Source organism: Macrosteles quadrilineatus, unplaced genomic scaffold (genome assembly GCF_028750875.1).
Source record: "Macrosteles quadrilineatus isolate MER2022 unplaced genomic scaffold, UCM_ALF_1.0 Scaffold_1__1_contigs__length_201487025, whole genome shotgun sequence".
NCBI classification, from domain to species: domain Eukaryota; kingdom Metazoa; phylum Arthropoda; class Insecta; order Hemiptera; family Cicadellidae; genus Macrosteles; species Macrosteles quadrilineatus.
This window is the reverse complement of record NW_026542594.1, coordinates 29,914,214-29,941,619: the sequence shown is the minus strand read 5'-3', so window position 1 is coordinate 29,941,619 and position 27,406 is coordinate 29,914,214. Positions and strand designations below refer to the sequence as shown.

The window sequence follows — 27,406 nt, the reverse complement described above, 5'->3', positions numbered from 1 at the left end:
TGTTTCATATGATCAGATTATGGATGTTGGTGTCTCAGCGAACCCATTACTGTCATAAATCTTTAAATAAATAAAACTTTCATGGTTATTTTGCAAATTTACATGAATGAAGCTTTCCATTGACCTATTAATTAATAAAATTGGTCCAGTAGAACTGTAGCCTAGATTTAGATAGTTGTAGACTACAATAAAGTTTAACAAAAATATCTCTAATTCAGTACAGTATTTTATAACAACTTAAAATTTGGAGGTAACTTATTTTTTTGCAAATAACTTTTAAATGGTAAAGAAATCGACCAAAGTGGAAAGTGATATTCTGAAGGAGAATACAATTTCTTACAAATTGCTAATATTTATTTCTTGAAAATACTCAATAAAGGAAGACTAAAGTTGGCTACAAATAGAAACTTGAAAATTGAAACTTGAAAAAGCCGTTTTTATTGTATTCTTATTCTTTTTTCCTTTTTCACTACAAATATCTGTAGCTATATACTATAATATGAGTGACGTTTGTGCACAATTATTTCAAAAACGGCTCCTCCAAATCGATAGATATATCTTAGTTTGTACCTTTATGGGAAACATGTTGTATACCTTGTACCTTAAGTCGTCCAGGTGTCTGACGGTTTCCCCGTATAAGGCTGCTAAGAATGACTCTCCTGCCTCTAACATGGAGTCCTGGTTAAAGGTGAAATCATGGGAAGGTGTTCTAAAAAGGGCTTGCTGGAAAGACAACTGGGGGTGTTTGTCCAGCACCTTCAAACCCTTAGCCTTCTCCACTAGATTATATCATGCTGAGCCCACTAGTAGCAACAGAAGGTTGATACCTTTCCCAACAACAGTGACTGAACTGCTTTGGGCAGACAGATCGATGGCTGTAGACATGTACATGTACATGTGGTGTGATAAGTAGATATATGAAACAATTCTTATTCTGATCATACGCCAAGAATGCCCTTAAGAAACATCTGGTTTCATTCCAGTTTCAAACAGCACTTCCACAGAGTGTTTTGGTGGCCCTTCTCTAACGTTCATCTTGTTTGGTCATATGATAATCAGGGTACCCGTCAAAAAATACCACGGGGCTGGAGTAGTGCCGTTTATGTATCTCATGAAAGAGTCACCAATCTCATCAAAGGTTCAGTTATTTTCCCAAACCACCTTGTGCAGTAGAAACCCTCCAAATATAAGATTTTGGGTGTCTTTTGGGATTTCAGAATCAGGCAAATGATGGAAAGATTTGTAGAGCCTCGATTTCTTTCCTTTCCTTGTGGACCCTTCTTGACGTAATGACGAAGGATACAGTCTTAGCCTGAATTTCAAGGATTCCTTTAGCTTGTTTTCGGACTGCTTTATAATAGTCATTCTTTGGTGTAGTGTCGTTGGGACTATAATTGTATGGTCACCATTTAAATGAAAAGTAAAGTATTGATAACAACTGCCTTGGTCATGTTAATCATAACCATGGAAACCTACCTCTCTAATATTTATTTTTCACATTCCGCCCAAGAAAAGTAGAAATAACTCTGTGGAATAGGGGGGGGGGAATTGGTATAGTATATTGGGTGGGGGGGGGGTTTGATGGAGAAATGTGGGTTGAGATAGTTATAGGGTGGATGGGTGTGGGTGTTTGCTGAGTAATATTAAAATCAGACCAAAGGCTTGAATTTTTGTAAATTCAGAAAAATAACCAATTTTCAATGCACTCTAGCGGAGGTTATTTCTAATCGATTTTCAAGTGTGAATAGTGCATTTTAAAGGAAATTTTGTCACCTTTCAGTTTGTAGTGGGTAAAATTCGCTAGAATCCATAGTTTTCGACTTATAATATAAAAAGTGAAAAAAGTGCTAAAATTTTGCTATTTTTTGCGAATATCTTGGAAGGCTCAAGAAATATTTGTTGGACAACTTCAGATTCGGATTCAGCGACCCCAAAAAACAAATATCAGACAAAATTCCTTGGACACCATTTTTGTCCATGTTGGATACGGATTGACTGTTTCAAAATTGCTTACCATTGTCTAAAAATAACGGGGTCACCTATCAACAGTTAGTTAGGACTTCTGTAATAAGTAGAATGGGAATGCTCTTTCCATGTGTTCCTGCCCCACTACTCCAGTGATATTCATTTAAGTCATTTTTTAATCATGCAGGTCCAGGAGGGAAAAACGGGTTTGAATTATTAGGATTTAAATGTAGGTACTGTAATTAAATTTAACAAAAATTCAGTTTTATTTGAAGAATCATTATAGATGTAGATGTAAACACTAATTTTTGTAGATGAAAGTAGTGACAGTTGCTAATTACTTTAGCAGTCAATTACACTTACATATCTTTCTTGTCTGTTGAAAACGTGAATTTCAATCAGGGTAATGAATAAAAAACCATAGATTACATTTATAAAACTTATAAAAATTTTAATTTAGACAACTTGTTACTTTTACAAAAGTAAAAAGTGACTCAGACACAGACAATATTACATTTACATTCATACGCTCACAAACACTCTCTAAATCACAATTATTACTGTATACTAGGTTCACTATTCGCTTAATTGTATATATATAATCGTAACTTATGTCTAGGAGAACTTATTTGTAAGGAAGTCATGTACATGCAGTCTGAACGTTCGAGAGGTAGAAATCCGACCTAAATCTAAATTAAATAAAATCTCAATAATATTAAATATTACAACATGGAATTCTACCAATCAAACCGTTCAGGCTAACAAAAATCGCTACCGAGCGGAAATTAAGATCCTACCTAAAACTACGAGAATTAAATTACGAGTGAGCTTAAACGACTGATATCGAAGTCTGCAAAGAGTTTAGATAAATTATGACTATTTTACAAACATTAACAAAAAATACCATCTTAAAACAATGGATTCACTGAAGCTTAGCACCATTCATTCCGACCGTTCATTCGCACAGTCCTCACGGGTTGAGCAGGGTCCATGGCAGCAATACCTTACACTAGGGGAGCGACTACACCGCATATGAATCACATTTGTCGTCAGGTGGTTTTTGGCACCCATGGAATTGTCTTGGCATTAACTCTAGGCGGAGGGAAGGTTTCATCTTCTACGATGACTGACTGCAGCTTCCATTAGCTTCCTCACCATTGGCTCTGGGTTGCAGACCTTTGGATCACACTGCATCTGACCGTCGCTACCACATCTGCAGACAAACACATACCAACCATCACTAAACAAAAAACATAGCCAGTTAAAATAATGACTTATGGTTCTGACTAAATACTTTTCAAATACGACAGTACAAGCATGATAGTCCACATCCGAGGCTTGCCCATCACAGGATTTCATCCGAATACTGTTAATAATTTGGGTTGAGTCACGTACAAACAATGCTTTGTACCACACAACCAGCATCAAGTATACAGGGTAAACACAACTAGCACATACAATACCAACACTGATTAATATAATACTATTTTAACACAACATTTTACCAGAATTTTAAACTTTGTGTAACAATAGTAAAGTTTTTTAAACCTTTCCAATATTTTGTGAAAGTGCAATGTGCCTGTCTAAATACGATATTATTATGTAGTATGTAGCTTTGTCCTTCTGAAGAAACTTCTGAGTGCTTGACTTTCTTGTTTAAAAGGTTACCTACATAGAGACCAGAAACTAGCCGCTAACTGTCTAGCGTGCCATAAACACCGTCTAATGGACATTTTCTATTATACTATTGGCTAGACACATGAATTATTATACATTTACTGTATTTCTAAGCTATACATGAAAAAAAAACTGGAGGCTCAAAATAATTTATTGGAAGGAAGGGCAAACTTTAGGGCAAGCTACCCTTTATATTATAGATACAAACATGTTCTGCTACCTAATCAACAGAGTATATTAACATATTCTTTTAAAATAGCCTGACTAGCTAATGAATTGTTTTATAGAAAAATAAGTGTTACTAGTGGCATGTAGGAACATAAGTCCCTAAGAAGCCCAAATGTAAAACAAATTAGTCTATTGTTATATCTAAACAAACTAAGAATCAAATGATCTTTCACGCAGCAGCTCTAAAAGTTGAAAGTTAATAATTTAAGATCAATTTAGTGGGGACGGGTGGCGTCGTCCTGTAATCCAGCTACTAGGAGGTCACGAATTGTGGATTTTTATAGGCATGCACTGTGGATGCGATACTCCCTGGTGTGGATTAATATCCGCACAAGTGAGTACTACGACTATCCACAGTACTATAATGATAATTAGACCAATTCGTAAAGGCAAAAATGTGGTTCGGATTCCACTATAAACTATAGGTGCCTTAGTTGCCATTAGCTGTATGGGTTATTAATTAACAGCTGTGTCTAAGGAATGTCGGCCTTAGTCACTAAACAAGGCTACAAGATCGCACCACTCATCCTACACTCATCTCCATTCATACTTGGCTTAAAATACCTACTTTGTATGGTCGCCATTTCATAAGAAAGTATAAAGTAAAGTATAAAGCAGAATTTATTTGTTGATTAGTAAACAGCTTCACGCACTCTATCAACAGAATTAAAAGTAGAAAAAAAATTTTAATACATTTGTAATCATATATGTTTAATGTAATCAAATCAGATGTTTTTAAATCCCAATGCATTTTAAATTGAAGATATTTTACGTTATTTCTCATTTTCTGATAGATTTAGACATAATCTGCTATTTCTCCCGATCCCCTGGCCCTGGGATCAAGACCTTTAATTAGAGCTCTCTCCCAACTCCCATCACCCTGCGAGCTGCCAAACTCTCACAATTTTGATTTTAAAAAGTTGCTTACAGAATTCATAATATAGATAGAATGTCAATTTTTGCATAATTTTGATTGCAATGATCTGAAATATTTTGTCTTTTTTTTTGTAAATCCAAAATTGTATTATGTAGCTTCAATTCATGATTTTTAATTGAAGGAGAAGCAAGTGGCTTTAGTCTTGTAGAATGTGATGGGCAATTGGTCCTAGTTATCTTTAATATAGTAAGTAGGTACCTAAATTGCTATAATAGTTATTAGGCTAATGGTAACTACTTACATGCATTGTAAACAGGGGCCTGAAGCTGATGTTATCTCTTCACCAACTTCATATGCCCGACCTCTGTGGAAACAACCAGATTGCCTTGCTGCCCCACGATATGCATGCGCAAAGAAGTGTGGAGGTAATGTGGTTGTTGTGGTCGATGTTGTTGTTGTTATGTTGAGACTAGTCGCCATTGAAACAGGACATTGATATCGAGGACAACAGTAGCCCTGAATAGGCTCCTGGTGGCATCTATGAATTGGAGGAGGACAGCTTTGCTGCAAGCAAATAATATCACTTCGGAAACAGAAACAGAAATCACAAGGATCATCACGAGGAATTTGTTGTGCTGAGACATAAACCTTTCCTCCATAACGACATGTACCTGGACCAAAAGCACCATCTTCAGAAACATCATAATCCATTTCAACATCAGGTGTAAACTGGTCTTCAGGAGGTAATTCAGGATCATCTGGCTTGTTGTGTTGAGGCTTTGAGTCATCTGTTCCAGTCATTGAAGGCATGGATCCGGGAACTTGTGGGTGAGGAATATCTGTTTCATGGATTGTCTGCTCATGTTCCTGTTCATGTTCGTCTACTGTTTGTCCTGTTGGTAGTGAAGGGTCTTCCCCATCTCCAATAATGTTGTTATCAGGAGTTTGTTCAGCCTCGTGAGCATGCTCTGAGTCAGTATTAGGTTTTATTGGCTCTATAGTTTGCTCAGTTTCAAGAACAGGATGTTCTTGAGAATGATGTTCATCTTCGTTTTCTGGTTCTTGGGGGATATTTTCATTTTCACTTGTCAAATCTGTTTTTGTAGTCGATTGTTCGCTATCGTGAATAGAGGTATCACTCTCTTGGTCATGTTCTACTTCATTTACTGGAACTTCATTTCCATGTTCAGTCTCCTCATGAGTGGTTTCAGTCTTTTCGGTTGTTAGCTCAGGTTCTTCTTGTGTTGGTTTGGATTCCTCATCTGTAGACTCAGTCTCTTCCTGTGCTGGCATAATCTCCGTATGGGCTGGCTCAGTCTCTTCATGTGCTGGCTCAGTCTCTTCATGTGTTGGCCCAGTCTCTTCATGTGCTGGCTCAGTCTCTTCATGTGCTGGCTCCGTCTCTTCATGTGCTGGCTCAATTTCTTCATGTGCTGGCTCAGTATCTTCATGTGCTGGGTTAGTCTCTGTATGGGCTGGCTCGGTCTCCTCATTATCTGGCTTAGCCTCCTCATGAACTGGCTCACTATCTTCATGAACTAGCTCAGTTTGCTCATGGACTGGTTCAGCCTCCGTATGGGCAGGCTCGGTCTCCTCTTGAATCGGCTTAGTCTCTTCTTGAGCTGGCTCAGTGTCCTCATGAACTGGTTCAGTCCCTTCTTGGGCTGGTTCAGTCCCTTCTTGGGCTGGCTCAGTCCCTTCTTGGACTGGCTCAGTCCCTTCTTGGGCTGACTCAGTCTCTTCTTGAGCTGGCTCAGTCTCTTCTTGGGCTGGCTCAGTCCCTTCATGTGAAGGCTCAGTCTCACCCTGGACTGTCTCTAACTCAACAGGAACCTGAGCTTCTCCATCAACTGGCTTAGCCTTCTCATGATCTGTCTCACTATCTTCATGAATCGGTACAATTTCCTCTTGGGCTGGCTCAGTTTCTCCGTGTAATGGCTCAGTATCTTCATGAACTGGTTCAGTGTTCCCGTGGGCTGGCTCAGTCTCACCCTGCAGTTGTGATTCCCCATGAACTGGCTTAGTCACCTCATGATCTGGCTCGGTATCTTCATGAACTAGGCCAATCTCATCATGTTCTGGCTCAGTTTCCCCTTGAACTGGAACAATCTGCTCGTGGATTATTCCACTGTCTTCATGAATTGGTTCAGTATCCTCTTGAGCTATCTCAGGTTCCTCGTTTGCTTGATGAGTCTCATCAGTTGACTGAGTGTTCTCATGAGCCTGTTCAGTCTCATCATTTGCTGGTTCAGGCTCTTCATTACCTGCTTCATGCCCTAGTTGAGTTTCCTCTTGGGCTGGTTTGGACGTCATGTGGGGTGGCTCAGACTCCTCTTGGGACAGTTTAGACTCGTCAATATCTGGTTTAACCTCTTCATTAGAAGGTTCTTGATTTTCAGGGGAAGTATCTTCTTCCACACTACCCGTTTCTTCATTTGCAGGTTTTGACTCTTCGTGTGTTGCCTCCTGAGCTGGTGTGGTTTCTTCTTGAGTAGTTTCTGTAATGTAGGGTTTAGTTAGTTCTTCCTCGTTATTAATGGATTCGGTTCCCTGATTGACTTGTGCGGTCTCTCCATGAGCTGGATTTCCCTCCTCATTATTATCTTCTCCCATCGTTATTTCTGTACCGTGAGAGGGTTCTTCATCAAAATTATTCGGTATTTTCTCATCTTCGTGTACTGTACCATCATCTCCATCATGACTTATTCCCTCTGCTGGACTATCTTCAGTCTTTGAGGATTCTGGGGATTCTGAGATTTCTTGTTCAGGTAATCCAATTTCTTGAGCTGGTTGAGATGTTTCATGCTCTGGATGGTGTTCTTCTTGGTTAGGTGATCCAGAAACATGCTCTTCTATTTCGTTAGTAATTTCAGTTGTTTCTAAATCACTATTTTGCAAGCTTTCTGTCGTTTCAGGTTCAATCTGATGATTATTACTATCAGAATTTGTATCTTTGTTTGCTGAAATAGTTTCTAAACTTTGGTCATGTGTAGTTTTCTGATTTTCAGTTTCTTTTATTGCTGAAATAGTTTCTAAACTTTGGTCGTGTGTAGTTTCCTGATTTTCAGTTTCAGAAGGGGTTTCATGAGTTGTTAAATTACTCGTGTTGTCACCATCTAGAGTGCTATCACCATTAGGCACATGATCCCCTATACTTTCTGGACTAGTTGCTGTCTCTGAATTTAAGTCTTCATTATGTTCAATGGAAGGCGATGGACTCTGTGTAGACGGGTCATTTAAAGTTGGAGCTTGAGTAGATTGTCCAAGATGCAAATCCAAGGATCCTTCAGTTACTTCTCCCTGTAGATCTTCAGTATTTCCTGTTTCATCGTGACTAGCTTTTGGCGCAGTATTTGTATTTGTTTCAGCTTCATTTTCTTTGTTTGACAGTGTAGCTTTATTTTCAGAATTCAGATTTCCTTCAAATTCAGAACCACTATCTGTTGAGCTTGTAACATTCTCGTAATTAGAATCATCTTCATTTTGTTTTTCGTCCGTTTGCCCATTAATATTTTGCTCGTGTAAAGGATGTTGTTCTGTTGTATTTTGTTCTTTATCAGTTTCTGAATTTACTTTATTATTTACTTCTGCTGGTCCCTCTGGAGCATTGGGAACTACTTCAGTTGCTGTATCTTCAACTGAAGTAGTTTCAGACCCATTACTACCGTTTTGTACTGCTGAATCCACTGCTGATCCTGGTTGGTGCTCTGATTCAGAATCTTGATAAGTACCATCTTTATGGGTTACATCATGCTGATTATTACCTTCTAAATTTGGCTTGCCAGTAACTAATGTTTCTGATACAATGGGTTCTTCTGTTACAGGTAAGTCCTGTTTGATAACTTCCTGTGAAACGGTTATAGGTGTCTCTGTAACAATATCTTGCTTATTATTCTCCATGCCCTCATTTAGCAAAGGAAGATCACCTGAAACTTGATTTGTCTCAAATGTGTTTTTGCCGTCTTCTATCTGCTGAACAGGTGTTTCTGATTGTTCAGCAGACGATGGAGAGACTGATTCATTCTCAGTTTGAGTTTCTTCTGAGGGAACATGGCTGTCAGATTCTGAAACCAGTTCAGGATTATTTTCTGTTGCTGTTGGTAAGTCATCATCTACACTGTCTGTTAAAGTGTGTGTATTGGTTTCGGGTCCGTTTTCTGTTTCAATTTCAGGTTCTGGGTGTTCTTCAGTCTCTTGAGTTTCACCTGTAAGTGTATGTGATGTTTCTGTTACTGGAATTGCAGAACTGTGTGGTGCAGAGCCATCATCTTCCTCTAAAACTGTAGGGGTTTCATCTGGTTTGGAAGGAGACTCTTCGACACCAGGAGACTCTGTGTGGGTTTGATCATGTACTTCTGTGTCTTGAGACTCGTTTTGATCTGTGAGGACTGTTGGTTGTGAATCTTTTTCCTTTACAGCAGAGATGCTGTCTGAAACATCTGCATTAGGCTTTTCTTCATTGTCTTCAGGAGTGACCACAATGGCAGTTCCATTATCAGCAGGAGTTTTATCATCACTATTGTGTTCCTGAACAACTGTGTCCGGGCCAGGTGTTTCTCCATTGCTATTATCACTTGCAATTTCAGATATTTCATCTCCAACAGTATTAGGAATATTTTGAACAGGCGCTGTAGTTTCTTCTCCCTGTGAGTCTTCTTTATGTTCTGTTGGTTTATTGTCTAGCATAGTAGTTTCACTCTCACTAATTGTATGTTCGGAGTCTGGAATTTCTTCCCCTGTAATAGTAGCATGTTCAGTTCCTTCAGAATGTTTTTTTGTCTCAGTAGGCGAGTCGGTTTTGTCCTCAGTTTCTCCCATTTGATTGTGTGACTGAGGACCCTCTGGCGTGTTTCCATCTGAAAGAAAAAACACAGGCTAGATCCATCGTAATACAAGTAAACTAGGCCCTATACCATTAATGATAAACTTTATATCAATGAATTAAAATTTAGTAAATGTTACTGTACACAGGTGTCATTTTGTAATGACGGCATTAATATAATATTACATTTATATATATATATATATATGTGAGTGTGTGTGTGTGTCCGTGAACGTTATAACTTGAATAATTTTTGTCCGATTTTGACCAAATTTGGTTTGAAGGTGTAAGGCGGGATAAACTTGAACAAGTTCGCGAACCAGCATGATCGGACCATAGGAATGGGGTTTTACAGGGGATTTTATGGGGTAAAAATTTCCTTTTTCTCATTTTTGACCCTCAAAAGACAAAATTTCCCAATTTCTCTCATAGACCTTTATAAAGAGCTTAAAAAAAACAAATAATTTAGTATATCAAAGTGTTTTTGTACGGTTATTATTAGTAAAATTCCCATGTTATTCTGATGGAGAATATTGTAAAATGTATATATTTTAATCAATCATAATGTGTGTTTTTTTTTTAACATTAGTGGTTTAGTATGAAATAAATAATGTTTCCAAATTTGATTAAAATAATAAACAAGCAAACTACAAAAGTTTATGAATTTGAACTGAGTGTGTTTTTGGCCTCTAGGGGCCCTCAAAACAACAAAAGTAAATTGTCCCCTGGTCGAGGTCTTACTATGATATCTATGGTACATAGTTGTAATAGTTTATTCCCTATATGGGAAATTCACAAAAACACTGCTTTTGTGTATTCATGTGAACTATTTGCAAACTATTTGGGAAAATCGGTAATCATTATTACAGTCCGCAATTTATGCTTGTATATTCTCCCTATAATAACCTCAAAAAAGTCTTTAGAGAGAATATGATCATAGACAAAAAGAATGAAATATAGACTGTCATCCGTGCTGCGGTTACCATGGTTACCATAAGTTCCGGCGCACACCGCTGTAGTTTACGTAGCGCGTACGCTGTAACTACCGTGGCGATCCCAGCGGTGTGCGCCAGAACTTATGGTAACCGCAGCACAGCTGACGGTCTATATTTAATTCTTTTTGTCTATGATATGATCAATGAGAAATACTGCTTAAACTGTTGTTTAGTATTTCTTTTTCCTCCTTATGACTGCAATACAGTAGAGTCCCGCAAACTCGACACTCGATAACCCGGCAGTCTGGATAACTCGTCCATCACCTGGCTCAGAAAATTTGTGATTTTTTGAGTCCGAGTAAAACATGGACTCAAGCCAGCTCAAGTCAAATCATTCGTAACTCGTACCAGGAAGGATTTGTTGAACTATATCTGAGGACTTAATACTGACTTGTAGTATAAATATAAATAAAAAAAGGCGGTTAAAAAGCTTAAAAACAGTAACCTTAGTTCCTGATAACCCGGCATTTCACAAACTCGGCACCCTTCCAGTCCACATTACACCGAGTTTGGGGGACTCAACTGTATATTGTAAAGTATGATCTAGTACTCAGGTTTATATTACAATGCTATGTTTCAAACTACTCACCACATGTGTACACTGGGCAGCACAAGTCTCCTTGGTGAACAGGCATGCAATTAGCTAGCTCGGGTGGAGGAGGTGGGCAGTCAATTCCTTGGCAATGAACTATGCTGCTGATGCAGGTACATTCTTTGTGGCATGGGCTTTTTGATGGAATGTTTGAGTTGTTGGTATACGTTTGTCCATCCACTAAACAATCTCCTTCTCCTGGAATAACTCCAACAGGCCCTGGAATATTAGATGATGATTCATGAGGTATTGATCCTCCTTGACCTGATAAGTGGTCTTCAACTATTTCATTCTCAGATGTTGGATCATGGTCACCAGAATCTTCAAACTCATTATCATCAAACTCTGTTGGTTCAGATTCAACTGGGTCATGATGCACCTCTCCATCTGGTAATGTGATTTCTGGTGTTGGGTTTTTAGAAGATTCAGCAGATTCTACATTAGGGGATTCTCCTTTCTTTTCACTTTCTTTATCTTCAGGGTGACTTTCACTTCCAGTTTTTATTACAGAACCAGTACTCTCTTCAACTCCTTCTGTCTGTTCTGGCTGTTTATCTGAATTGTGTTTTTCACCCTCATTCTGTGTTATTTCATTTGGCAAGCCTGCACTTTCAGCTGTATCACTGTGGCTTTGGTCTGAATCTTCTTTTTCTGTACTGATTTCTTCTACTGGGGATACTGTTCCATCTCCAGATAAAGCTGTTTCTTCTAGTTTATCAGTATTCTCACTGGTAATTTCACCATCAGTCACACCATGCATATCTTTATTTAAGTCGTCTAATGAACCATTGTCATCAGATACATCGTTTGAATGCGTTTGTCCATCTGTAACAGCATCGATATCTGATGGACTTTGAGTAGATTCAAATGATACATTCAAATTATCCTCACTGTTTTTATCTCCTATAAGCTGCTCTTCAACTTCTGGCTTTGCTGGTGTTACCTCTTTCTCTGTTTCTGCTGTTTGTTCGTCATGTGACTGATGATCATCTTCCAAATCATTGCTAAGGTCGTGCAATGAATCTTCGGGTAATGTAGTTTGTGGCTTAACTTCACCGTGACTGCTTTCTTGTGGTAAAGAGTCTGTTGAAGTTTCACTTTCTTGTTCCATAACGATTACTGTGGGGACAGATTCATTTTCAGATACTACAGAGCCTTCTTTCAGAGGAGCATCTGTTGGTTTTATGTCCATATTTGTAGTTTCAGTCTTTTCAGGTACGATATCATTTGAATAGGGACCGGTAGTTGATTCAGTTGCTATACCAGACACATAATTTGTTTCTATTTTCTCTGAATTCGGCTCCAAGGAAGGAGTGACATTTGGTTGTTGAGTTTGGCTATCAGAGCCATCACCATGTTGGCCTTCTTGTGGTACATTAACTTCACTTTCATTTGAATAATCATGTGTGACACTATTCTCTGTAGATTCTGGTGGTATACTAATTTCACCTGGACCTTGATGTTCATTTTGTTTCCCTGGAATATTTGCTGATTCTGGTAATTCTGTTATACCATCTTCTGATTGTGACTGACCATCAGGAATGGAGTCTTCTGCCTTTGTCATACTACCCTCTGGATGTTGTGGTACTTGTTCATGTTCCTCAAGAGAAGAATCTTCTTTTCTTGGAGGTGCTTGTTCTTTGTGAAAATTCTCTATGTGTTCCTCGGGCAAGACAGAAGGCGCAACCCCTTCTGCATTAGTTTGTTCAGGGACTACATCCACTACCTTTTCTTGATCATTAGTTACCATTTGATTGTCATCCTGAGCAGGAACTGAAGCTGGTTCACTGGTTTGTGATTCTGGGTATTGGTTTGTGTTTGTATCAACTGTTTCTTGAGAAATGTCTGATTCCTTTACTTGGTCAAGAGATTCAGGAGTTTTAGATGGTATTTCCTCAAATTTTATTTCATTTTCATTTGTTATTGAACTACCGTCCAATTTTTCTGGCTGTTGGTCTCTTTCAACAGATGATTCTGTTTCCAAATATGTATTTTTGCTAGGTTCAGTCTGTTCATCTCCCCCAACTCCTGCAGCATGTAAAGTTTCTGGTAGACTGTTTCCTGCAACAGCATTATTTGATGGTCCATTTTCTTCTCCAGTCAATGCCGTGACAGGACTTTCTTCTCCTAATTTTGTATTTACCACACCATTCTCATCTTTAGATTCTGTTGATTCCTTCTCTATAGTTGGTTCTCTAGGCAGTTCTGCATCTGATGTTGCTACTTCTGTGTTTGTTGATTCTGAAACTTCATTATTGACAGGATCATTTAATTTAGATTCCGATGTTTCTTCAGGTTTCAATGATATTTCAGTAACAATTTCATGTTGTTCAGGAACAAGCTCATTTGTACCAGTGGTATTTTCAATATCACTTTCTGAATGTTCATTACCATCTGGCTTTATTTCGTCCTTTACTGAACCATTTTTATCTTCTTTGTTTTGGTCAACTTGGTCATTTTCTGAGATAGCAATAGGAGACTCAGATGTGTTTACTTCAGATACCCCATGTGACTGTGTTTCAGTTTCAACTTTCTCTGCTGTATCAGGAGCAGAGGTTGAGGTCTGTTCACTAATTTTAGGGCCTTCTGTTTCAGGTTCATGTATGTTTGGATCAGAGTGGATATCTAAATCTTCATCATCTAACTCATCCTCATCAGTGGGCTCAGAGAGTATCTGTCCTTCAGGATGCTCATCGACCTTCTCCTCTTCATGCTTATGTCCATGATTTTCTTCCTCATTTGGTGAATCACTTGGCAATACTTCTGTTGTTGGAGTTGCTAAGTCATCTTTATTTTTTACGTCTTCAGCTTCATCATCTGAAGTTACCTCAGACGATGGTTGAGGCTCTGGTTCCTTGGTTGAAACGTCCGTATCCGTCGGAGAAGATTGCATTATAATGCTGCTCTCTGTCGCCATATTTTCAATAGATATTGTTCCATTTGCTGTGAAAAAAACAAAACAGCATTAGTTTCAGATAATATGAACTATTAGTTCTATATATTATGATAGCTAAGGGTCGGCCTAATAATAACTCCAAATCATCCATTAGTTTCAGTAGATCTTTCACACTAATTATCATTATACTATACCAATAATATAAAAAAGGACACATTTAAGGGAAAGTTCTAACATAGCATAGGTAAATTAATTTTATAACGTTAAAAGTATTTTTTATGTCTACCTTTTTTGTACTACAGATATTTGTATTATATATTTCAGTTACAATTCTTGTACACAAATACAGCCTTTATTACAAGTAAGTATTATTTTCTTTAGTTGAAATTTGAATTACTTGTTGGTTAAAATGAAAATTTTTAAAAATCTGCATACTAACAAATGTTTCCATTATACTTGGCATACACCTACTATATGTATTATAAAGTAATCATAGTTGTTTTATTATGAAGCTAATTATGTTGCTGTTATGACATAACAGAATCAATCTTGCTCCTTGTGCATAAATAGCTACAACAAACAAAGCTGTACTGCTAATAATACACCATGATATCCTGGCAAAGTAAAAAAAACCTCTGGGGATGAGAATAAGAGCAAAATGCTTTGACAATATTAAATATATATATTTACACAATATATACACAATGAAAACAATCCTAATATTCACTCTAAGTTAACTACCATTACTGTAGAAAAATTTAATTAAGAAATTGCATTGCAATGGGAACTGTAATTTTGAAATGATACCCCGCGAATTGTGTTATTGTTATAATTAATTAAACTGTACTTTATTATACTCCGTTCAAAAAATTTAGGCGATTTTAGGGGAAGAAATCTATCTCCTCCACTGATACTACCTTTAAAACAATAGTTGAGTTTTGTCAAAACGTCAATCAGCTGCAACACATTAAGCAAAAAAAGTAGTGGGGCCCAACAAATCACGCAACGAGGGTGTAACCATAAAATATCATACGACAAAAAAATAAACAGCGTATTACGTTTTACTATTGATAAAACAACAGTTAATGGTATTTTACAGTGTAAAACCAAAACAGGTGACATAACTGTATGCTTGGCAGTTTTTAATTTTTTTTAATTTTTATAACTTTATGTTGCAGACTATGCCTTTTATTTCGGTTACGGTTATACTAACAGTTATCCGTAGTCCAGAAGTTCCCCTAAAACTCCTTTCTTACTTCTGTTCTGTGTTGTCAGTATCTACAGCTCTTTATATTTTTAAAATTTAAACAAACAAAATAGTAGTCTGCACTCTGTTGTTAAATTATTTAATGATTTTGAACATCATGAAACCAGAATCAAACTTATTTGTTTCGTTGAAACAGCTGTCAAGATTCTTTAATTGATTCTTTTTATATGAATGAATACCCATAAGGTAAACATAGGAAGTTCCAGAGCCTCTGGGGCAGAGTCAGAAAAGGTTATTGTGATAAGAATAGCCTATATTAATGTTGAATATGAGCTATCATCATGTCAAATTTCAGCTCAATCCGACCAGTATTAAACCTGTGATTGAGTCCCAAAACATCAACCAAATAAACCAACATCATCTTTCAGTTTTAGCGAATTTCCCTATAGGGAAGTAGTTATTACCGTAGGTGGCACGGTAAGACCTAGGCCCGGGACCAATTTACTTTTTCATTTTGATGTCCCCAGAGGCCAAAAACAGACTCTAGACCTTCTTAAAGAGCTTAAAAAACAAATAACGCAGTATATCAAAGTGTTTTTGTACTGTTATTGGTTACGGAGAAAATTAAATTGAAAATTCCCATGTTATTGTTATGAAGAATTTTGTAAAATGTTTTAGTTTGCTTGTTTATGGATATACTAGCTGAGTACCTGTCCTTCGTACAGGGTTGGTATACAATGCTTATTGTAGTTAAATACTCGTGCTTTGCATTTGCAATGAGAGGACACGTTTTGAGAAATTTAAATTTGATAATTAACTTAGTATTTTTGCAACTTCAAAATTGAAATTTAAAATGTCAATAATAAATTAAAAGATACGTGATCAAGGGAGATGAATGTAAATCATGTATGATTGTCAAAGTTGTATTTAAAAATTTGGTCAGTTTTTCTCATATCAGCCTACACAAGATTTAAAATAAATCAAAACAAAAATGGTGGTATCCCCTACTAACCAGATTTAAAAGTCATAACTTAAACGTTTCTATTAAGTCCATAAAAGTTGAATTTTGTTTCTAAAAGCGTTGGCGGATGTGTAAAAATTATATGCAACAGATGTAAAGATTAAAATGTTTCTATTTTGTGTCCTCTTCCCGTTGCAAAGCACGGGTACAACAGCTAGTAGTTTATAGAACATCTACCATAGCCATAATGTTCAACCACTACACCTAAACAATAGAAAGAAGTAAAATTCTCACACTCAGGTTTTTATTGCTGCTTGGTTCAAATTAGCTGTTGTCATAAATCTATAAAGAACTAATGGTGCTGCACCCTGTTGGTAAACCGTATAACCTTTTAATGCTATTCAATATCATAGAAACAAATTGTTACTTGAAACAGCTGGCAAAATTATTTAATTCCTTTTAAATATGAATATTCATAAGTTTAACATGGGAAACTCTAGAGCCGCTGGGGCGGAGCCCGAAAGGATTGTTGAGGTAAGAATATGTCTATATGTTAATCGGGAATGTGAGCTATCATCATACCAAATTTCAACACAATCCGACCAGTAGTTAATGCGTGATTGAACTTCAAACAAACAAACAAACAAATAAACAAAAAAACACACAAACTTTCACATTTATAATATTAGAATGATTTTGATCAAACTTGGTCAATTTATTGATTTTATATTAAGCTATAATTATTTTATTTAAAACACACTTTAGTTTCCTTGTAGCAGCAAACCTAGGTACTCGTTGAACCTTATGTTATTTAATAAATTAATTGAAAATCATTCAAGGTAAATAGAAATTCGCTTAGACGGCAGGTTTGCTACGGTGGGGGTATAATAATATGTATATATTGGACGCATTTAAGTTATTTTTTTAAGGAGATCGGCGGCCTCTTTTAGCATTTGAACGTCCACATGGACCACAGATGCCTGTGCGTGGAACGTATCCAGCATAACTAGGGATGAGCTGGTACAGTACAAGGGTTTAACTGTAATGATAAAAATTAGTGGCAGGTACCAAAATCCGAACCTACGACATCGCTGCCTTTGGCCCAAAGCCTGTTGCGCTACCTACTGTGCCACCGATTCACCATTTTGGAACTTGTAATATGTGTATCTTCTACTTCCATTATTGTATTAGGATGGGTTTTAAATTAATGTAATTATTTTCCTCTTGGCCCCTTCTTTTTCACAGGTTTTACAGCTATATTGTAGTTTTATGTATCTTGAGGATTAATGAATTGGTTATTTGAGTAACAAGATCCAAACATTGTAGTTTATCCTTAAAATCAATGATGCTGGCTCTGTGCTGAATGATGTATTTACATGGAGAGAACTCAAAACCACTGTTGTTGCAAATTTACCAAACATTAACTAGTGCTGTTTCTTAAATAATGAATAGAAAGTCAATTAATTATAGACCTACTACCAAGAAAAATACCAAGCAATACCGTATCTTATGACTTACCACATTGGAAGGTGGTGGGGCAGCATTGTCCCTCTGGTGGAGGCAGGGCATGGCAGTCTTTACCCTCCATAGGCTCACCACAGCTGCGTACAGCGCAGACAATGTCTCCTCGCATGCAGTAGCACGACTCACACGGCTTGTCAGTCTCTATCAGCTCTCCGTCGTTGTACATTACGTCTCCGTAGCGACATTTCTGTGTCGTACTGGCAGTCGTACCCAGCAACAGACCACCCGAGCTCGGCCTCTCTGTCGTACTTATCTCATTGTAATCTGACAACACAATAGTTTCTTACTTGGATTCTTTTTATTGAAACAGTGTTAGAGTTTATCAACAACTGGACCAGTTATTTAAGGAATTATTGTAGACATTTTCCTTCATGATTAGTAAAATCAAAGTTTACTCGATCTCTGGGATATCGGTATGGAATCTGATTTTCCCTTTGGCTAAGAACGTAACTAAAACATAGCAAGATTAGTACGCTGGACCAGCTAAGTGTAGAAAATCACTTTAAAAAACAACGGCAAACAGATGTTATAAGTGTGCTTAAAGTGATTTATGTGCTATCTCAACTGATGGGGTCAGAATCCAAAACAACGAAGTCTAGAAAACTTGTTGTCAATAATAAATAATCCCTCAAATGACATAAACTTTCCATCACCAAAGTGGGTGTAGAGTGCGTGAGCAGGTAACTAAACGATTCCTTCAGAGACTTGTTCAGGGGCCTTAGTGTGTTAACTTACGAAAAGTCCTGACTCCTAGGTGGTGAGCCAGGGGGTGGAGGGGGAAAAGGAGGGGGGGTAAAGGTACGCATTTCGGTTTTTTTAATTATATCTTGAAAACTATCAACTTTTTGTATACTATACTAAACTATAAAATTGAAGAAGATGAAATTTTCTACAAGAAAAGTATATAGGCTAATGTGTTTATTTTGGTTAAACAGATTACGAGATATTACTTATTTAATTAACATCTTATTATTAAAATACTCCTTTCATAAGAGATACATGTAAATTAGTATACGAAATAGGGCGAATCCTATCCGCCCAAAGGAAATATAACCGATATTCTGGAAATCTTGACAAAATTTCCAGTAATTTGAAAAAATTGATCCAAAATTAAGGCGAGGGCGAGGTAATAAAAATGTTGTGTTTTTTTTATTATTAAGAATTATAAAAAAACCTCATATCATCCAGTTTTCAAACACTCACCCTCGCTATAATTTTTGACAAAATTTTATGATCAAAGCGTCAAATTGATGGAATTTTTACCAAGATTTCCAGAATATTGGTAATATTTCCTTTGGGCGGATAGGATTTGCCCCATTTTGCATACTAATTTACATGTATTTCTTATGGAAGGAGTATTTTAATAAGATATTAATTAAATTAGTATTAACTCGTAAATTGTTTAACCAAAATAAACACATTATGTACTTTTCTTGTAGAAAATGTCATCTTCTTCAATTTTATAATTTAGTATAGTAGGTATACAAAAAGTTGATAGTTTATAGTGAGATGAATGAGGGCAGTATTAATAGTTACGTTATTATAAATAATTTACTTATTTTTCAGATCATTTACTTTATTTAAAGACAACAACAACTAGGGTAAATAATATTCTACTTTGCTTTTTACTCACCACAGTCATATCTGACAGGACAACATACTCCGTCCTGGTATACTGGTCTGCAGCCTTCTACGTTGAGAGTGCATTCCTGTCGGACGCAAGCTGTGTGGTTGCGAATGCAGTAGCACAACTCACAAGGCTTCTTTGGGTCTGACGGCATCTGTAAACAGTAAGTTTTGTTAATAACTACGCTCTCTCAACATGCATACAGTAGGTCTATTGTAAAATACATATTATTGAGCAGAGCTCTTAGAGATCGGGCCTTATAAAAACGTAATAATCACATCTCACAATAACGGCTGAATATATTTTAGCCAAATTTACCAAAACTATTTCGACAATCAGTGGATATGTTTATTCAATATGATAATTAAGGTTATTTATAATAGACTCCTGTAAAAGACGATTAAAACAACTTTTAAGGAATCTAGTGGAGAGACATCTTTGTTAGACAATTAATTATAAGTACCAGAGGGGACCACAGAGCATGCTTACTTTATTGCACCGAGCATTGCGAGTGTTTAATTTGTTCAAGAGAAATAAAAATACTTCATAGGCTTATAAATATAGGATTCCCATGATAGTATAATATACAGTCTAAGATATTTAGTTAAATAAATGTTATACGTAATAACATTTATCATGCTCAAGGTAGGTATTGGTGCTGTATTGGTTATACAGCATTTGTAAACAACCTTTGTCGTCTAAGTGTTTGAATTTGAAAACCATTGTAAATAAACATAATTTTGTGCTAGGTATACTGAAAATGTTATTGATACCAATGAATTCCACTTATAAATCTACTCATAGAAATGTATTAAATTGTAGTGTAATCGTAAATGAGAAAAAATATTGAAAACTGCGCATAAACACTCTGAATATGTTATATAAGATATGGTTTTAGGCTAGATAGTTTCAAAGGCTAAAATTTAAGAGTTTGCAAGACAAAAATATCATAGCCTTTTACTTGATGCTCTAAGAGTAGACTCTTAGAACGCATACGTTCTACAGTAGACCTACTGTAGAACGTATGCGTTATACGATTTACATGAGTGTTAAGAGATTCGTTTATTAAACTAAACTAATTTGCTACTAGTTTGCTACTGTACTGTAGATTATTTGTTACAAGCATATTTTACATTTCATTTATTTACATTTTCGTAAAACTGACAGTCCATAAGACTAATGTTATAAATATTGAAATATAAATTTAAGTTTTTAACGAAAAACAAATTTTCCTAGAACAGAGCCTAGCATGGATATTGTCTTTAGCCTAAAACTAAGATAATTCTAACAATTTGGAGAAAATCGTAGGAGCCGTTTTTGAAATTATTGTGCGCAAACGTTGTAACTCATATATAGAAATACATAGATGTATTATAGTTCTAACTAGAAATTCTTGTTGAGCCAAATCAAGATTCATTATCAATACTCTTGTGGCGAAAAAATAAACCAAAAACACTGTGGTATAATTTAAATGATAAGATGTACTGAAATGTACATCTTAGCGAGAGAGCAAATTGAAGAAGCAGTAAATCTTTGTATTGTTCCACAGTACCTATCATACCTCTTTTAAGTTTTAAAATATATGTGACATGTTTTAAGCACAAGTCACTAATCAAACTTCACACAAAATAAATATAAATTTAACCAGCACATACAGGAATAAAATTGCTGACTTAATTCTTAAAGATACAAATCACTTTTTAATTGTATCTATCACGATAAGTGGACAAAACTGAATAAATCAAAATTTAAAATATCGACCATAAGCAAAGAAACGGTTTTTGAAATTCAAACCTAGTTCTGTCTACCAACCTGAACTCCATCAGGGTAGAATGTGTTGTCCTCCAGTGTACAGCCATACTTGCCAATGTGACCAACTGCTGAAGATGTTTCTGTCGTAGAACTGGTCACAATGTCTACATGAACTGTAAAATAAATCAAATAGCTTGTTTAAACAATTTTTTAATGGTATGATATTTTTAATATTTTTGTTAGAGCCAGGTATAAAAAAAAACACCTTTCTTAGTTAAAAAATGAGAAATTTAATAAACACAATGTTTTTGCATAAATAGTCTATAGCTATGTAACTATTTATAACCCTATTGGAACCTATACATTGGGAATGATGACTGGCCCCAGGTAAACCTGGGTCCATCATGTATTTTAGTAATGAAGAATGCTGCAGTATTTTTATTGTTTTAAGTTCCTCTCTAGGAGAAAGTTTTTGTTGTTTTTTTTTTTTGGGGGGGGGGGGGGGGGGAAGCACATGGCTTTTCACTAAGGAAGAAGACTGGGACGGTGGTGTCCTGTAATCCAGCTACTAGGAGGTCACGAATTGTGGATATTTATAGGCATGCACTGTGGATGTGATACTCCCTGGTGTGGATTAATGTCTGCACTAGTAAGTACTACGACTATCCGCAGTACTATCCTGATAATTAGACCAATTCTATAATACCAAGGCAAAAATGTGTTTCGGATTCCACTATAAACTGTAGGTCCCTTAGTTGCCATTAGCTGTATGGGCTATTAATTAACAGCTGTGTCTAAGGAATATGTCGGCCTTAGTCACTAACAAGACTACAAGATTGCGCCACTCATCCTTCACTCATATTTGGGTAAAAAAACGCACATAGTGGCGTCCCCATCTTAAATAATTGATTGATTGATTGATACAATAAAAACTAACTTACCCAAGAAAAGAGTCCCAGGTAGTTAATAGTACACGACAAGTTCACAAAAAATATAATTCAAAGTTTCACCCTAGGGGGACAAAGTAGTAGGTAGGAACATTCTACCACTTACTCCTGTAGACGCCTTCTTGTAGGGACGAAATATATATATATTAATTGTGGTGTGAACATTTTGTGTGCTGTCTACAGTCTCTGGAACTCTTTTCTTGGGTAAGTTAGCCGTGTCGTAACACTTCGGCCCAAGTAACACTTCGGCCCAGTAACATTTCGGCCCGAAAACCTCAGATGTGGCCTACGGTCCAACTCTCTACCTGCCCACTAGTAACACTTCGTCCCAACAAAATATTTGACAGGTTAGGTTAGGTTATGTTAGGTTAGGTTAGGTTAGGTTAGGTAAGGTTAGGTTAGGTTAGGTAAGATTCCACCAATTCTCCGTCATGTGAGGTCAGAGGATACAAGGGGTGACGGTTGGGCGACATTCCACCAGAGGGTGGTTGCAAAGTATACAGGTCATGTATCTCTTACTACCTGAACTGCGTTCCTCAACCCTTGTAAATTTTTCGTCGGGCCGAAATGTTACTCCATTAGCTTATTTAATCATCTGTAAAAGCGAGTGGGACGAAGTGATACTGTTTTTCTAAGAAATTTGAGTTTGGCCGAAATGTTACTGGGCCGAAGTGTTACTACATCAAGTTAGCTATGTGTCCAATCCTTTTTTCTTAATCTATATCTTGAGAGTAAGCTATCACTACCTTCAGATTTGTGGTTGGATAATCAAAGTATCACTCTAAGTCAGATGATAAGACTTTGTTACAAGTCATGGATAGTTTATGCTGCATCTGGGTTTTTTAAAGAGACACATTATTTAGGTGTGACTGCTGTTTTAAGCTTCCAACAACATCAAATATTATAGTAGGTTTGTAAGTAAAATTTAGTGGAATGATCCAACAATGTCAAAGCTCCTAGAGATTTCAAATTTACCAAACAATCAACATATGTTTACCTTCTGGACAAGTGATGACAGGACAACACTGGTCTGGTTTCTTCTCCACAGTACAGTCCTGGCCTACAGGCTTAGTGAACGGACACACTCTCAGGTAGCACATCAACATCCGCTTGTGGCAAGTGCAGTTTAGGCAAGGCTCATTGGTAATGATTCGGTCTCCTTCTTCGTAGTGCTGGAAGTTGTAGTAACACCTCGACGATCCTGCGGGAAAGTTATACTTGTTTGACTGGAATAGGAGTTTTAGATTTCAACTTAGGCCAAGTAGGCCTAAATTAAATAATTTTGTGAAACTGAAAATCTGCATACATATTTTATCACTTAATTATAATGTTATTAACCCATTTGTATTTATAGCTAAAACTAAAAACGTATTTAATTTTGTAATTTAAGTACACATGAAAACAATGCATTACAAAACGCTTAATTAATTAAGTGCTAATCTAAAGCATTAGAAAATGTTACAACTCGAATTGTACTTAATTCTTTTTATCCAATTAACTACCATGGTGAAACCATAGGTTAAAAATACTCCATTATAGTTAAACTTAAAGTATTGTTCCACTGTACTGATTAAACTTTCTAAACTTTGAAACTACCAATGTCTCAAAAGTTAAATCAGATGTCAAATTATATTAAAAACATACCGTATATAAAATATAAAGAAGAGGAAGTGTTTACCTGCTTCAGTATTGTGGAGATCAAGTGCTTGACTGTGTGCTAAATCACCTTCAGCTGCTGGGGCTGGAGCTGAAACACAATGTCAACTAATCAAATTGTTATCTGTACAGAATGTAAATCAGCCAATGTTTCTTCAATTTTCCAAATTCAGTAAGAGACTTAAACAACACCATTATGAAATGTCATTAAATATGGTTTGATGGAAGTAATTGCAGTTAGAACATATAATATACCACCACACACAATATTTAAACTAAACTAAATAAATAAAGACCTTAATGATGGCAATTTCTTCAACCAAAGAAGCTGCAGTAAGGAGGGGAAACATTGCAACATGGTTCTTTGATATCCTGGAAATATATGACTCACTAAGGACAGGAGAGGGAGAAGTAACTCAATAGAACACTTGGATATGACTATCTGATTATGAGGGGTGAGAGGGGCCTGTGGAAATGTCAAACCCCCTTCAGAGATGTGGGGGTACAGCACTTCCCACTGACGCCCGACCAAGTCAAGTTGGTAAAATTATTTATTTATATCCCCAATCCATAGCTGATTGTAGGTCCAGACACCAACATGACAAGTATTTTTTATTACTTTAGGTTTTGGGTTATGTCAATCATAAGATTTGTTACACATTTCTTTGAATCAATATCAAATAAGTTTTAAAATCGGACTGGTTACATTATCATAGTACAGTAATTACTATTTACATATTTATATGACACGTCCTCCTATGTCCACAATCCATTGAGTAATGAGGAATGGAGAAGGTCGAGTATTGTCTGTAGGGATTGCTCTATGGGTGGGCAAGGTTGCCAAACAAAGACTTGGAAATTGCAACTCCAAAACCAATATTTGGACGCCCCTGCCTCCGCTCATTTACTTCTCCTTGTCACCTCTCTTTGAAGGGACAGAAGCTGCATAAACAAGCAGCCTTGCATTCAGCTGCTTTTGAACAACAATTCAACTACACCAGTATGTTGATTGATTTTGATTACAGAGAACAAATATACTAAATACTTGAACATTTAATGCAGTGTTGTACTAAATATTTTAATATATTTTAACACTCAAAAATTTCAAAATCATAAAATGAAACTCCCTACTAAGATTGCAAGACCACCAAAAAAATATCTCTGTATATTTACTAAGAAAGATATTAGAGGGGGGGGGGATCTTGACTTTTTGTTCACCCATAGACTAAGCATAGTGGGTTGCAAGAAATGTCAAAAGGGTTAATGGCTTTAACTAAGAACAAAAGAGAAAAAGCTTCATTTTGGAAATATTCTGTAAATTTATATCATTATTATAAATATATTTTTAGGTTAATAAAAATAATATTTATGTTTAGAACGTATTAAACTGTTTAATTATATATTAACCTCATACATGAGTTCAAAAAGCTTAATTTGAGACATAAATAACGCCTTTCTGACAATTACTTCAAAAGATACGAAAAAAATCCAAATTTCCAAGATGGCGGCAGTTTTTTCAAGATGGCAGCCGTTCCCCAACTGGGATTTCTTGGGACTTTGTGTGGGCCACTCGGGACATTGTTCTGAACGTTTCCACCAATTTTCAGCCTGTTATCAATTTTGTCCGGGACAAGGTCATTTTTTGTCTAATTGCACTGGACTATTTAAACAATTAACAAACTTACCATGCAGTGGAAAATCAATTTTGAAACCACAAAATAATGTCAACATTTAATTTTTACAGATCCAGTAATTGCTTACAACACGTGACCTTTAAAATACAATTTAAATATTAACAACTGTTTCATAAAAAAGTGTAAGATTATCCATCTGGTAGTAATGTAAAAAAATCTGGGGATGGAATTTAAAGGCATCTAGGGCATAGTCCCAAGGGAATTTACCTCGTTTCCCATTTGATGGCTCATCTATAGACTAAGGCCTTTCTTTAGATACCTCTACCGAGTTTCTACGCCCAGCCGTTCTTTCAAATTAGTGGAGACAAAGAAAAACAGTTTCAAATTAATACATAGATAAGTAAGGCAATAGATGTTTTAGTAAGGTAGTCGGTAGGCCTACGACATTTTCCTGCTTAAAATGTATGTTTGATCGGTTTTCAACTGAATTGGGAACTGTGAGATCTTTTCCTAAGTTCGGTGTCGGCGATTTCTTGATTGTGTTGAATATGTCTTCAGCAGACACGGACATTACAGTTTGTAAACAAAATTAAGGGATTTAACGGTACCAATAGTAGTCAAACGTACATCAATAGCACCAATGCATAATGAGTATGAGTGTTTTCCCACACCATATCATGTTCAGGAAGGCGACGGCTGTGCGGGAGTTGAGAACTTTGACAGGGAACAAGTTATGCAAATCGGGGCTAAAAATAGTGGTCATTATAACGGTAGTCGCGGGCCCGGGGCCTAGCTACAGGCTACAGGCTGATGGTCAGACGAATGGTCCATTGTCATGTGTGATAGATATGGGTACTTAACTGATAAACCGTGACCTGCACTGAATATTAGGCATCACTATACACGCGAGGGTAGTTGTATTAGTAAGATCCCTGAATATTTCACACTTGACGAAATACTGAATGCATATCGAATGGTAGAATACAATTCTCTATAGAACTTGAGGTAAACTTTATTTTTTCTAATAATTTATGTTATGTTCCAAAATATGTTTTTGCCACTTAAGCATTTTGAAATCCACAAATCTGAAATGTACTAGATTAGGCTTGCACCACATAACCAGCTTATGAACAATATAAAACGCATTGAAGCCACAATGGCAGTTTGTATAAACACAAACTCGACGTCCTGGTGTTTGGCCTACAGTAAGCCTAGTACAGTAGTACGGTATCGACTGTGGAAAGGCAGGCGCTGAGAGGCAATACAGAGACAGCGCGGCACGGCAGGTATTGCATACAACAAGGCGCTCTCCACTATCCGTGGTCGCGCTCACATATCAGGCCATACCGGTGATTGTAAGTGTTTAAGTAAGTAAAATAAAACCATAAAACAAAAATAATAAATTCACGAGTTTCATGCTGCATAGGAGTTCACACATTTAATTTACGAAGGTGTTTATAATAATATTTTGTGCATTGCCTTTACCCTACGTTCGCGTAATTCGGTCGTCTGGTCTCTCCCTGTATCGCTCTAGGCTGACATTGGGTATATCTGGCACTGCGGCTGTTGAACCACCGAACACGTAGATCTCCGTGTGGTCAGGTGGGGCTACAGCGTAAACTAGCCCCGCCCACGCCGAGCTATCCGGCGAAATCTAGATCCATATAATGCGATGTTTACTACGACGCGACGCCCACCGGGTGAACGCACTACACTCCGATATCATTATTTGATAAGAGGATTGGCAAGTGAATCCACCTCAGCAACACTATATACACTCCGTAGAGTAGGTAATTAGTAACGGTTTGCGTTGTTTTACTCTGTGTAGGTACTCGGCCGTTGCCCTTCCTACATTGTGCGATGGTTTGGACTTCCTGTATAACTTCCCAGGCGTCCCCCGTGAGAAAGCGGGTTGTTTGCTAAATGCGAAGCCACATTCGGTAACACGATGGCCAGTGAAACAATTAGCGTGAGTGGTTACGTATACTTGAGGGCTGAAGGTACTTCCCTATGTCAAATATTGGCTACGGTGTATTGTCGGTCAAG

The 27,406-nt window shown here is 36.8% G+C and overlaps 1 protein-coding gene across 1 annotated transcript in view; it reads right to left on the bottom strand.

Annotated features, from left to right (window-relative positions):
- Positions 1-2,390: 2,390 nt before the first annotated feature.
- LOC129005944 (uncharacterized) overlaps positions 2,391-27,406 on the bottom strand; it is a 67,472-nt gene continuing 42,456 nt past the window's right edge. The window contains exons 3-10 of the mRNA XM_054434984.1: positions 23,749-23,817; positions 23,068-23,271; positions 21,184-21,296; positions 19,378-19,525; positions 17,739-18,008; positions 11,154-14,099; positions 5,049-9,603; positions 2,391-3,178 (exon numbers count right to left, since the gene is read on the bottom strand). Coding sequence (XP_054290959.1) covers positions 3,076-3,178; positions 5,049-9,603; positions 11,154-14,099; positions 17,739-18,008; positions 19,378-19,525; positions 21,184-21,296; positions 23,068-23,271; positions 23,749-23,817 — 8,408 coding nt within the window. The 3' untranslated portion in view covers positions 2,391-3,075. The remainder of the gene's footprint in view (positions 3,179-5,048; positions 9,604-11,153; positions 14,100-17,738; positions 18,009-19,377; positions 19,526-21,183; positions 21,297-23,067; positions 23,272-23,748; positions 23,818-27,406) is intronic.